The sequence below is a fragment of the Psammomys obesus genome, unplaced genomic scaffold, assembly GCF_907164565.1.
Source record: "Psammomys obesus unplaced genomic scaffold, mPsaObe1.curated_primary_1811, whole genome shotgun sequence".
In the NCBI taxonomy this organism is placed as follows: Eukaryota; Metazoa; Chordata; class Mammalia; order Rodentia; family Muridae; genus Psammomys; species Psammomys obesus.
The window spans coordinates 1776465-1790030 of NW_026596244.1; the positions used below are offsets into that span (position 1 = coordinate 1776465).

At 43.2% G+C, this 13566-nt stretch overlaps 1 protein-coding gene across 3 annotated transcripts; it reads right to left on the reverse strand.

The window, feature by feature from the left end:
- Positions 1-3681: 3681 nt before the first annotated feature.
- On the reverse strand, positions 3682-13266 carry Slitrk3 (SLIT and NTRK like family member 3). 3 transcript variants are annotated; one of them, XR_008718941.1, is made up of 2 exons: positions 13111-13266; positions 3682-3731 (listed from the first exon to the last, which is right to left on the reverse strand). XR_008718941.1 is itself a non-coding variant. In XM_055596658.1 (2 exons), the coding sequence occupies exon 2, from the start codon at positions 7396-7398 to the stop codon at positions 4474-4476; it is 2925 nt and encodes a 974-aa protein (XP_055452633.1). In that variant the 5' UTR covers positions 7399-7416; positions 13111-13266. The 3 variants fall into 3 exon arrangements, 2 of the variants coding, with proteins under 2 accessions (XP_055452633.1, XP_055452634.1); XM_055596658.1 differs by lacking the exon at positions 3682-3731 and adding an exon at positions 4474-7416; XM_055596659.1 differs by lacking the exons at positions 3682-3731; positions 13111-13266 and adding exons at positions 4474-7416; positions 12119-12235.
- Positions 13267-13566: the final 300 nt, after the last annotated feature.

Sequence of the window (13566 nt, forward strand, 5' to 3'; positions counted from 1 at the left end):
TCCCCTCTAAAATTTATTTTAAGCAGACAAATGGAAGAGACAGCAAGTGTCTTGTGTTATATACAGATAAGAAATAAGTCCTCTCACTGTGAATATTTATTTAAAATGAATCACCATTTTAACTGAGATTTTTTTCTTGTGATTTAAATAACAAAATGAAACAAAATGGGAGGTAAAAAATTTTCAATTCAGAAATCTTAATTACAGTTTTACATTTTACATGTGAAGAAATCCAGAGTAAAGACTTATTTCATCCAGCTTTACTTGGTTGGTGACTAAAAGAATACAAGAAAAATAAGTGCATAAAACTGAAGTCTTTACACATGTAGAAAATGCATAATTTACATATAATTCTGCATATCTAAGCTACATACATGTGTATACAATGTATGTATATATGTAATGGTACTATGTATATGTTTGTACACATGATTGCCAAATTTTCATGTGTTATTGCTCCAGTCACTTTTCAAGGCCTGTAATACATTAGACAGAACATGTATGCAATGAATTTAGTTGAAGGTATGTTCTGTTCACCTGAAACTTCATATCTGAGGAATTAGAGCTGAGTGTAAGTTACAAATGTGTATGTTCAGTTATTTAAGCTGGAAAGTTCTTACGTCTGAACAGTGCCCTTGATTGTCAAGGTCCTGTCTGACACATCTTGAGGGGGATTTCGCTTCATCAAGGTCATTTGAACGAAGCCCAGATTTCTCGGTGTGGACAACTGCAACAGGACAGGACTGTGGGAATACTGGAGTTACACAGAATGAGCCTGGTGCTGTGCTAAGATTGCTGAAGGGTCGTCCTCCTGCCGCAGCATTATTACTTTCAGAACCTTCACTACAACCAGGTTCTCTTAGACGAGAAGGCTTCCAAACTAAAATTTCCAAGTTAAAAAAAGAAAATTTCCAAACCAGTCATTAAACTTCCCTTGTTATTTTCTCTCTGAACGTTTATTAAAAATATTGTATTCACCATCCTATTTTAAATAATTTTGCAATTTAATAAAATAATATCTTTCTAGTCAAAATATAAAATCATCTACATAAATAATTCCATATAATGATATATAACATTTGAAAACTATTCCGAATTAAACTGACCATCTTCAATAATTTTTGCGCTAATCATGTCAGAGCTGAAGGGACATCACAATGCATTTTCTATTTTCAAGCACGATTATTGTAATTAGTAATTAAAAATAGTTAGAAATAAAAGAAAATATCTGTCAGAGCTCAGTCGATCTCAGCAGCAGGATGTTGCTATGAATGGAACTACTTATCTATTTAAAAAAAAACAAATAATTTACTTCAATAAGAAATATGAAGCAGATGCTCAACCATTTTCATATAAATATGAATGTAATTTAATAGAAATAATATCTGTTGTTATAAACTAAAGTTTGTTAACTCAGTTTTAGTGCAAAATTAAAGTAAGTGGCTGAGTCAGGGGAAAGAAAACTCCATGAAAGCAAAACATTGTCCTCTTAAATACAAAATTTCATTCTCATATAAATTTGTTCTCACTAAATAAATGAATTTATTCTTTATTCCAGGGTGAAATTTAAGCTAAGGCAGTCTAATTTCAATATGTGATAAATAAAAATATAAATATTACATTTATCAAGTTATAGTTTAATTAGACAAGGTTTAGAGAAACTTATTTTCCAATGTCAAAGCACCAGGGTCCTTAGGGATGACATTTAACCTGAAATATTTTATATTCTGTGTTGCATGAATGATAGTTTTCTAGGAAGAATCCAGGTTTTCACTCTTTTTTCTTCTGTCTAACAGAATGAACAGGAAGAAATGGAAGGTTGATAGTCACTGGACTTACAGAGGCTCCTCAAGTTAAGTTGTAAGACCTGTAAGAACACTATTGTCATTTTATTCTTTTTTTAAAAAATCAGTAAATAGGGAAAATTATTAGAAAGAATATGGAAGGTGAGATATCTAGAGAAGGTGACATGTGGGAAAGTTTACCAAAAAACAACAACAACAAAAAACCAACCAAACAAAAAAGTCCATCTGTTTTATAACACGAGTCCAACTCTCTTGAATAGAGAGTGCTTCATTTCAAAATTTTACATAAAGAGACAGGACAGTAGTTAGTTTTATGGACTTTCTAAAATAACTCCAAAATAGACTGAATGATGGAGGACAGAAATTACATATGTCATATATCAAATGCAAAGAAATCCTGAAAAGCGCATTTTTATATTGATGTACTTGTATGTTTTATCTGTATGCACATCTACTCTGAGCGCTGTACATAGTTAATGATTACATAAACATGTTCTAGACATTCACTTTTCCTCCATCTTTTAAATACAATGCTTTAATGTATATACCACTCTGCCTTAGAAACTGGTGCTATTTTTATTTCCTATTGGGAAATGATGTGACGTAAGGCTTCAGCAACTGGAGGTGAAGTTCATTCAGCATGTAATGATCATTTCTAAGGGCAGCTTGAAGGAAAGAAAGCCTCACTTCACCAGTCAATAGTGCCTGCATCTGGCGATCGCTGGAGCTCTGCTACCATCTACTGGTCCTACTGGGTAAGCGGCTCTAATTCTCGTGTCTTGCATCCTAAATTTCAATTTTCTTTGGTTTTGCTCACATGAAACTGGATCATAAGTTAAAGTGTCTTCAAGTTAACTTTGAAACATCTTTTTAATGTCATACGGAAAAATAAAACTTAACTAGAATCAAACATCTTAGTTCAAGCATGTCTGAGTCCATTTGATGCGAGTCGCTGGGAAAAAAAAAGATGTCCAAACATAAAAATGATGAGTTTCTCAGGTAACTCTATGGTTGCTTGAAGTCCTAGACTTTTCTGGGGCTGTGTGTGTGCATGGAGAGTGTTGCTGTACCTAAGCTGCTGATGGATGTAATTTTAGTGCTTGTTTTGATTTAAAGGAGAGTTGTTTTGTTTCTCTGTTCCTTCATGTCATCTCCCGGTTGAACACACCCAGATTAATCCTGTATTTGTTCCTCCAGCCACTTTGTTTTCTCCCACTCACACCCCATTTATGGAAGAGTGCTTCACTGGGGAACTGAATTTAAAATTTACAACCCATGAAAAACTGAAGTGTAGATCAGCATATCCAAGACCCAATTTAATCCTGATGTGGGATATGGATAATGTATAATGATATTTATCAATATCACAGTGCATCAAACTTGTTAATCAATTAGCTGTCTGTATATCAAGTAAAATAAATATTTTTACATGGGAGTACGAAAGGCATGGCATAGCTGAAGTTTAAATTCAAGCCTTGTATCTTCTATATATAATGTATTATGTTTTTCAAAAACTTTTTATTAGGAAAGCTATACCGGACGCATAATCACTATACAATGATTAAACATTACCTTTACAATTTATAATCACTGAAATTACAGAATAAATATATGCACATTTCTTTTGAATCTTTGTGTGTGAGAGAGAAAACATTAAAAGTGCTTCCTACAAAGCTGTTAGTGATATATACCCAGTTGCTTTTTTATTTTTTTAATATCGTATATATATAAGAAAGTGCAGATGTTCTCAAAAAATCTTGGCATCAGGATGAAATGTCACAAGGAGGGTACTTCAACCCTAGGTGTGTCTCCAGCTGTTAGACCAAGAAGCCTTCACTTCAGTAGGATCCAGCCTCCAATGTGACTTTTCCCAGGGTGGTAGGAGAGACGCTGTGAGCTGTACACTGGGGTGAAGGGCACGTGGAGCTATGGAGGGAAGAAATAGATCAAACCCGAACTAAGCAGATTAAGTTGCGTGGGAGGAGTGTGTGCGTGTGCGTGTGCGTGTGTGCGTGTGTGTACTGCACCCAGCGAAGGCTGAGAGACCTAAGTGTATGTAGGGGTTTGTTGTGTGCACATGAGTATGTGTGGGAGATAGAGACAACAGTGTGAGAACATTCGAGCAAGACCCGCCCCTCCCTCCCCATCCTGCAGTTTTCAAGCATGCAGCAAACTGCATTGTTAATACATGTACAGAATCTGTGCCATGATGGGAAAAGGGGAGACAGCTGTAAATGTCAATCTCCCCCTCCCTTTCAAACAAAACTGCAACGAAAGGGAATAAAAGTTACCGAAAATAAAAAGACACATTGAATTTTACTCATTCAGGATCAGTACAAGGATCCCCGTTATACCTCACACATGGCACAAAGTCTCGAGTTTCAGTATAAAAAATAATGATAACATTTGCTGGCAAAAGTCTGCGAAGGCACTTCATTGATTAATGATCTGAGTATGGCCCTTCCTCAAAATCACATCTGAGAGGGGGGAGCACACTTCTGTATTCTCTAGTTATCATGCGTTTGTTTCAGTTCTGTCCTGGGCGGGGGAAATTGTGAGGATGGACTTATTGGGACAATTATAATGGGAGCCGGGGATATATTTCTTTTTATTTTCCTTTTTCTTTTGAAAATCAAAACAAAGCCACTAATTCATTTTCTTCGTTCCGTTAGAACCTGTATGCTGTCTTCTCCAGAACTTCGAGGTAATCCGGCTTAGTTTGAAGTTTGGCCCTTAAGTCGAGGTAATCACTTTTGGGGGTTTGGTGGTCTGTGAAGCCCTTTCCAGCTGAGAAGAGAAGGGTTTCTTTGAGCCTGGCGTCCTGCTGTAAGTCTGGATATTGCATGCCAGGGGCGTGGACATGAAGTTCCTTTAATTTGGGCACTGTGCCATAGAGACAGTCCACAAATCCCACTGTGCATGGAGCAGGCTGTGGCCTCTCACGGTCTAGTAGCGTACTGCCACCGCCACAACCTCCCCCAGGGGGAAACAGCACCACCCCACCGTTTTTCTCGTGGTGGCGGAACCCAGCCAAGTCGCCCGCAGTCCCTCCACCTACTGCCGAGTGGTGAGGGTGAGGGTGGTGGTGGCTCACCGTCACTATGGTGTTGAGCTGGGAGTTGGAAACCGCCAGAGCCCACTCCTTCTCCTTCTCCAGCAAGGTCCGGTAGTTACTGTGGTTCTCCTTGGGTGTTTCTGCAAACTGCTCACTTCCTAAGAGCACCTCACCCATTCCTGGTGGCTGTGTCCCAGGACCTCCACGTTCTGCCGCTCCTGTTTCCTGGGCTGCTGAGGCAGCCACTTCTTCTTCCTCTCGAGGCTTGTAGATGGGGTTGTTACACATCTGTGTAACTGGGTGAGGGATGTACTCGTACACGTGACCCACGGGAGGAGCTTTCTCAGGCGAGGACAAAGTCGGTCGACCTCCGCCTCCACTCCCACCACCGCTGCCTCCACTGTCCTCAAACAGCCGATGGCATTGCATCTGGATTCCTGTAAGGTCCACACCTTCCTGCCGCTTGCTTCTAAAGGGCAGCTTCTTCCTACGCCGACGGAGCACATAGGCGAAGAGGCCTGCGGCCACGAAGACCGCTGAGAAGAACAGAACCAGAAGGCTGAGAATCAACACCGAAAGTGGCACAGGGCCCCCGGGAGGAGAGAACTCATAAGGTGATGGACTTGTTGGTCCCCCGTTAGGGTGGTAGTCTCCAGGCTGAGGTGGAGATGGTCCAAGTGGGGCGATATGCAGCATCTCTGGGCATAAAACTTCCAGCTCAATAGTGCGCACATCACGGTGCGTGAGGTTCTCGGGGGTCCTACAGAGTACATCACCTACCACGCTGACTGAGCTGATGGTTTCGATCCACTGTTTGAAGGGGACCAGGTCACAAGTGCAGTCCCAAGGATTCTCATTGAGATCTATCTGCACAATGGCATTCAAGTGTTCAAGGACGCCAGCCACTGGCAGGTAGAGGAAGTAGTTCTTCCTCAAGTTGAGCCGAGCCAGTGATGTGCCTGCAAAGGCATCAGTTGGCAGGGTCCTCAGCAAGTTATTGTTGAGAAATAGCAGCTTCAAGTTGGGCATGAGGCTGAAGGCTGCAGGTTGGATTTCCCGGATGACATTGAACTCGAAGTACAAGTAATGCAAGCTCTGTAGACCTCGGAACATACCTGGAGTCAGCTTTTCTATATCGTTACCATTGAGAAAGAGACTCTTCAGGTTGGGAAGGTTGATGAAAGCCCCATCCTGGACATAAGAAATGCGATTGTTTCCAAGGTGCAAGAGATCCAAAGAAGAAAAATTCCAAAAATCAGAGCGATATATCTTCTGAATCAGATTGCTGCTCAGGTACAGCTTCTTGGCATTCAAGGGCCTTGGAAGGAGTTCAGAGATGTTGTTAAATCCTCTTTCTTTGCAGTTGACCGTCAAGCCAAGGTCATTGATATGCAAATTGCATGTGCACCCAGTAGGGCAAATGATGGGAATGGGTGGTCTGGTCTGATAGGGGGCTATGGGAGGTTGATTTGGACCAGGGTATAGAGCCTGGGATGTAGAAGGTGGTCTGGGTGTTCGGGGCTGTTTGGTGGGTTTCGGCTGCTTATTGGAGGATTTATATTCAACAGAAGAAGCAGTGAAATGGACAGAAGACAACATTGAGGAAGGTTTGGTTGGCCAAGCGTTCTCCTTGCTTGATGATAAGTGGGGAATCCCCAGACTGGCCTCCACCTCTGAGTCAGACAACAGTGGACAGAGTTCTGTCTTCTTGATTTCACGGAGATCCTTCCCATGGAAATGGAAAGGTGTCTCACAGGTGATGTCTCCCACCAGGGCTGTGTAAGGAATTCGCTCCAGCCAACTCTTCAGCTGTACAATCTCACAGGTACAGTTCCAAGGATTCTCTTCTAGCTGGAGCTCCATCAAGCTTCTGCCAATGTGATCCAGCATGCCTCGGTAGAAGAGAACCTTTAACCTGTTTCCACGTAGGTCCAGATGGGTTAAAGAAACTGCCTTAAATAAATTGGTTGGAAGCACAGGAATGAGATTATCATTTAAGATTAGAACCCTCAATTTGCTTAGGTTCCGAAATGCCCCACTCTCTATACGTTTAATGACATTGTAATCTGCCTGCAGGTATTCCAGACTTTCTAAGCCAAGAAAAGTGTCATTTCTAAAGACATCTAGTTTGTTCTCATGAAGATATAGTCTCTTTAAAATTTTAAGGCCATTAAAAGCTCCAGTTTGAATGTCCTGCAATGCATTGTTCCCAAGGTTAATGGACACAGCATTATTCAAATGAAGAAAACTATTGGTGTACAATTTTCTCATTGAATTCCTCTGAAGATACAGTTTAAAAGGTCTTGACCAGAACTCAGTAATCTGACTAATGTTTGTAAATCCTTTGCTGTCACAATGTATGTGAAAGAGGCTTTCTTTAACTTCGCAGTAGCATGGGTCAAAACAGGGCTCATCTATTTCCTCTGAGTCCTCAATCAGGGGAATTGGGGTAGTCCATCCTAGAGCGACTGTGCTTAGAAGAATTATCCACAGCATCCTCCCTCTGGGAAGCTTCTCAGCTATGGCTGGCTTCATCATTCGGAGTTGATTACAAGACTGCAATAGAAATAGAGATGCAAATTTTTTAGCTTTTGTACTACTTTAATTAATTCCTATGTCTGGGGTATTTTTTCTTAAACAGTGGTATGAAAACATCAGCAGGTATTGAACTGATGCTCCAAATGAGGCAGCAACAATGCTTAATGTTTAAAGAGTGCCTCGTATTTTCAGTTTAAGAGACTCTGACATATTGCAACATGCAATGACATTTTCCTGAACCAAACTCTGTTCAGTATTATATGAAAAGAACAAAAACAGCTTGCACTGATTTCCTCATTAAAAAAAAAAAATCAAAAACAAAACAAAATAAAAACAAAAACAGAATTGAAACCTGACTTGGCCTTATGGTAACAGACAGATTTAGCCATAAAGGCAATGACTTAGTCATTACACTTACTTGCTTCTTTAAACTAAGATTTGCCATTACAAATCTTTTTGGAAGTCATAGAAAAAAAAAAAAAGATGTTCTTTCAATTGTATACATTAATTATTAAAAAAATATGGTATAACTAAATGATATTAAAGAATATGAAAAAAGGTGAACCTATTGCCCAATATCAGATGTTGAGATGTGAAACAAAAAAAAGTTAATAAACAACTTAAGGTTTCTTTTAAGGAGCCATGAAATGCTACTTAATTACCATGTGTCCCTACTTCTATATTCAACCCCTAACCTTTTGGTCCAAGCACAGAAGATATAAGTATTCTTTAGTTAAATGAATAATTTCTACATATATTCTCATTTGGCTGTTTAAAGCATTAGAATGATGAGATATGCTGAAGAAAAGGCCCATGCAATTGTCAGAGCTAAAGATAGTGACAGCTAAAGGTCGCCAAGCTTGGGAGTGTCTGAAGCAAAACACTTGCAAGAGCTTAGTTTGGAGCCAGGATCTGTGCCTTGGGGATCAACTGAGGAACCATAAAAAGAGGTGAGAAGAGGTATCTGCTTAGAAAAGAAGTAGGTGGTTAAAGGCTGTAAAGGATGGAAATCCCAGCTCTTGCTGATAAAATTGTCTGGCATGTGCAAATATGTCAGAAATGTCCAATGAGAGAAATGAATTCAGAGCTCTGTTCTGCCTTCATCAAAGGTTTTCTTGCTTTGCTTAGTGTCATCATCATTTGAGAATGTGAACAGAAAGACATCATAATATTCCAATTTATTCGGTCTTCCCAAGTCAGTGAGCTATCAATTGAATTCAAGTGGCTGACTTTAATCACTAAAACTAAATCAGAGTCTCCAACATACGTTTTCTTCCCATATAATATAAGTATATCATGGAAATGTTCCTTAACTTGAAACCCAAGGAGCACAAGGAGATAATTTATAGGGAAAGTGGGAAGAGTTTATCTTTACATTCTACTGGCATATCATGAACACAGCTGCAAGGAGAAACTCTTGAGAAAGCAAAGTGGAATCTGCCTCCGGCATGTAATAGTCAATTTTTAGAAACAATTAAATGAAAAAGAGACAGAGAAAGCAGATGAGGATACACTGCATTGTCACTTCGTCTTCCCCTGGTTTCCTTGTAAAGTATTAGACTCTACTTACATCCCTCCTCACCAATTCTAGAAAATGTTTTTCTTGGTTTCACACCTCTGGGTTTTAGGTCACCAGGCTACACCAGATATTTTTGACTTACCTACTTCGCAGAAGATTTTGATTTTGGTTTTTATTTTTTATTTTTTTTGTTTTTTAGCACTGACTAAGAAAAAGAATTAAGGGGGAAAAAAACCGAAAAACACGATGAAATCAAAGCTTGAGTTTAAGGATTCTCTCTTGTCCAGTCTCCTCTTGCTGAAGCTGAAGTCTAGGGGGGCTAGAGGAGAAGGGAGAAGCCCTAAAAAATAAATTAAAAAGCTAGCTTGAGACGTGCAGAGAATGCAATGGGCTCTTCAATGGGCTTCTTTAGAATGCAGGACTGCCGCTTGGCACCCTCAATAGAGGAGGGAGGAGATGAGGCTGCAGCAGGCTTCCAGCTCAGGCTGCCGCTGGGCTAGCCGCCTCCGTGGCTGCTCTCGGTAACCCAACACCATTTGGCACCAGGGGGGAAGGCAGAGGGGAAGGCAGGCTAAAATCACATCGCAGGATTTGGACTTCTTTCGCCATGTATTTCTTTGTTTGTTTTTTAATGTGTGCTGAAAAGCTTCCAGCGTTTCACGTCATGAAAACGGGCTCCAAGGAAGGGAACACGCTTAGCCTTTGGTCACAAGCAAGCACTAAGAAGCTCTGGCTACACAGTTGTGTGTTTTTGTGAGTGTGTGTGTGTGTGTGTGTGTGTGTGTGTGTGTGTGCGCACAAGTGCACGCGCATATGCGTGTGCTCGAGGGAGCATGAAAGGGAGCTAAAAGAAGTACAACAGTCAATAGTATAGATGCTCAAAAGAATAAAGCAAAACCGAGAAAGAGGAGGACCTGAGGGAAACATTCCTTTGAGAGGACCTGGACCGGACCGGTGTGGGGCTAGTACCAGTCCCTGGACCTGTGCTTTCTAGCTATCCTCTCCTGCAGGCTTTGGAAACTAAAATCCTGTTTGAAATGGGCCTTTTTTGAAAAGGCCAGGATGAACTAGATTCCCAATCCCGCAGGTGGACGAGCTGAGTCTCCTTAGTTATAGCTGGGTGTCCCAAATAAGAGCTCACGCACCCTCAGCTACTTGGACTGACTTTCTCCTGCATTTTATTTCCATCCCTCTGCACCAGAAACGTTTGTTGCCGTCCAAGCCTTTGATTTCCCTTGAATCCAACAGCCATGGATTTCTTTCCAACTTTCTGCTTTTCCTTCCCTCCTTCATTTCCTTCCTTCCTTCCTTCCTTCCTTCCTTCCTTCCTTCCTTCCTTCCTTCCCAGCTTCCCTCTCTCTCCCTCTCTCTCTCTCCCTCCCTCCCTTTCCCATTCCCTGTCCCCTATTTCTCTCCTATGGGGCAATTCACACTCATCCTGTGGAGAACTCAGGGGAGGGAGATTTCTGGCATTTTTTTTTCTCCTTTAGTTCATCTTGATGCTCCCTTCTCTTCCATCCTCTTTCTTCCTCTCCCTCTCTCCTTCTCTTTCCTTTCTACGATTCCCCAAAAAATAATAATGACTATCCAAATGAAAGGTGATTGAATGAAAATTTGACAGGTTAGAAGCAACCAGCTGTCTCACAGGCTCCCTCTAAAAGGGATTTTCAAAGACCTTGTGTGCTAGGAGGAAGCACAAGTTGGTGGTGAAATTGGGGAGTTCCAGTCAAACAGCAAGGAGATCTGCTAAGTGGGAACTGTGCAGTGTGTCCAGGACCACCAACTCATTGGTAGGGAGGGCTGCTCTGACCAAACTCCATTGCCAGGGCCTCAAAGTTAGCAGGTGGTGAAGATGATTTCTTTAAAGTCTTTTACAAAACCAAATTGAAGAAGAAGGAGGAGGAGAAAAAGAAGAAGAAAAGGAGGAGAGAGAGGAGGAGGAGGAAGAGCGACATAGGAATGAATTTCTTACCACTCTAAAATCTATTTCATCTAGTTCAGCAAAACATTTCTTGAAAGTCAGTCAGAGATCTAAATGATAGCTTGCATTTAAAATATCCAGGCATCTGTCATTTCCCCACAGTAACTAAGACTGGAAACAGCTATCAGACTCAGTAAGGAGACTGCAAGACTCTCTAACATCCTGCACCCTTCACATCCCAGACCCACCCTTTTCTCAGAGAGGTCTCCTCTGGAAACAATCCTAAACTGAAAGCCAGTGCTCAGGACAGAGCAGTTCCGCCTCCCTCTCCAGGGCCCAGAGCCTAGCACCTTGGTCACCAGCCTGCAAAGGCAGCAGCTGTTTCAGGGATCCTGTGGGAACCCAGGCTCTAAAGAAATGAATGGGTAATCAGGAGGCTGTCCTGAGCTTCCCAAACAGGGTAAATGGCCTCTGCAATGGAGTCCCAGTGGTCTCACGAACTACAATCCTAAGTGCTGGACTTTGGCCATGCCCTGAAGGCCCTTTGAGAAGCTCCTGTTCCTTTATTTTACTGTAGCATGTCAAAAGGGTGGGAAGGGTTCTGAAAGTTAGGGGATGCTGGGCCCCTGGGCTGGTTTCTTCTGCGTCCTGCTGGGAGCGCAGGCACCATTTATTCTTCCAGAGAAGGACAAGAAGCTCTTTCTACCCAGCGAGCCCCTTTCCCACTCCCTCCTCCTCCTCAGTGCTCCCCCTTCATTCCAGATCTAAGATTAAATATTCCAATATGGAAGCAAAACGATCTCCCTGGAACAAATAATTAAAATGCTGCATCATTCATTTTCTGAAGAGCTATGAGCCTTCTATAGAATGTTTTCTAATCCACTGCCGGCAGGCAAGGCACCCAACGTGTCTGTTTAGGGAAAAAAAAAAAATATATATATATATATATATATATATCCGTTTTCCTTCCGTCTTAAAATACAACCCAGTGCTCCACAGGGGGAGGGGTTCTCCCCTTGGCCACCTGGCCTATATGATAGACTTAAGATTTCCTTCCCCTGAAGAAGGGGTTTGAGGTTATATTAGTCTCCCGAAGCCCTTGTTTCATCAATGTCCTTATATCTACAGGATCCAGTTAGGAAAAAAAAAAAAAAAATCCTAGCACCTGTGAGTGTACGGAAGATCCAGCGGCCAAAGTCTATACGTTCTACAGCACATATCCTACATAAGAGACACACTGATTTCAATCAGGCAAAGTAGGAACAGATAGCGATGAATACCTATGGTGCAGACCGCTCAGGATCTCCGAGGTTCGCTCCGAGGGGCTTCCCAGCGGGAGGGGCAAACTCTCCGCTAGGCTGCATTGTATCCGTCATCCTGTCGCCCAGGATCTTCCCCTCTTCTGGCCACCAACTTTCGGGAAAGGCTACCAAATCACGCTTGTAATCCTTTTAGAGTGGTCCACCTTTGAGACTTAGAGGGAAATGGTCGCTGCATAGCGATGGGAGAGCCAGGCGCGCACCTAGCGCGGGGATGCTCGCAGCCGGTCTCAGGACCACAGCTCTCCGTGCTTGCCTAGGATGGCAGGCTGGCTGTTCTAGTGTCCCAGGACCAGGATCCTCTGATCGACAATCTTGGTGCTCTCCCTTCGCTGGCGAGCTCCCCGGTTCCCGAGGGCCAGGGTTCCTTTCTGGATTTCTCTTTCTCTCGCCGAAAGATTGTCTCTCTCACAGTACAATCCCTGCCTGCGGCCTCGGTCTACACGAGGAGATGCAGCTAGCCCTTGCCTTTTCCGAGTGTCTTTGCTCTTTGCCCTTTGGATGGGTGGGAGTGAGGGTCGGTGGCGTGGAGATGAGAGAAGACTGGGTGGGGAGAGAGGAGAGGAGGCAGAAAGGGGGCGACTAGATCTCGGATCCCAGCATTGGTCAGGTGGCGGGGTGGGGGGTGGGGGCGAGGACACAGATACAACAGTATGGCTGTACATACTACATTGCACTTGGCGTCGTGAAATCTCGGGCAGAACACGAAAGGCGGTGCGATCCCGTTGGCGGAGAGTGAGTCCCCTGACAGCCCACCATTCCAGCGCCCTCACTTCTCCAGCCGGAGGACAGAGGGAGGTGGGCAGAGGAGGGGGCCGAGCGTTCCAGGCCAAGGAGACGCTCCCGGCAGCGGCGACTGTGGCGGCGACCGCATCGTTTTCAGACTGACCTGCTTTAAAAGTACCGCTTTGATGGCCTAGGAAATAACTAAAATCAGATTACACGTTACTTACCAAACGTCTGCTTCTAAACTGGGAGCGCCAGGTCGGGGACTAGAAGGCAATATAGAAAACGCAGGGCTGGAACCCGAATGCAAAGCCATCAGCCGCCCCCAAATAGCGCACCGAGGGAGCGGCGCTCCGGAGCCCCCAGATCAGCCCATCGCTCGAGCCTCCGCCAGCTTGTCCCCCCCGCACCCCCGGCCCCTCCTCCGCGCCAACTGTGTAAATCAGCCGCCGCAGTCCTCTCGGAGCGCCTCGCAGGCAAATCCCTGCTTAGGAAGCAAGTGATTCTCTCTCTCTCTCTCTCTCTCTCTCTCTCTCTCTCTCTCTCTCCTCTCTCTCCTCTCTCTCCCTCTCTCTCCCTCTCTCTCTATTTCTTTCTCTCTCCCTCTCTCTCCTTTTCTTTCTCCCTCCCTCTCTCTTCTCTCTCCCCCTTTCTATTTATTGGTCACAATTTGCCAGCTCCAC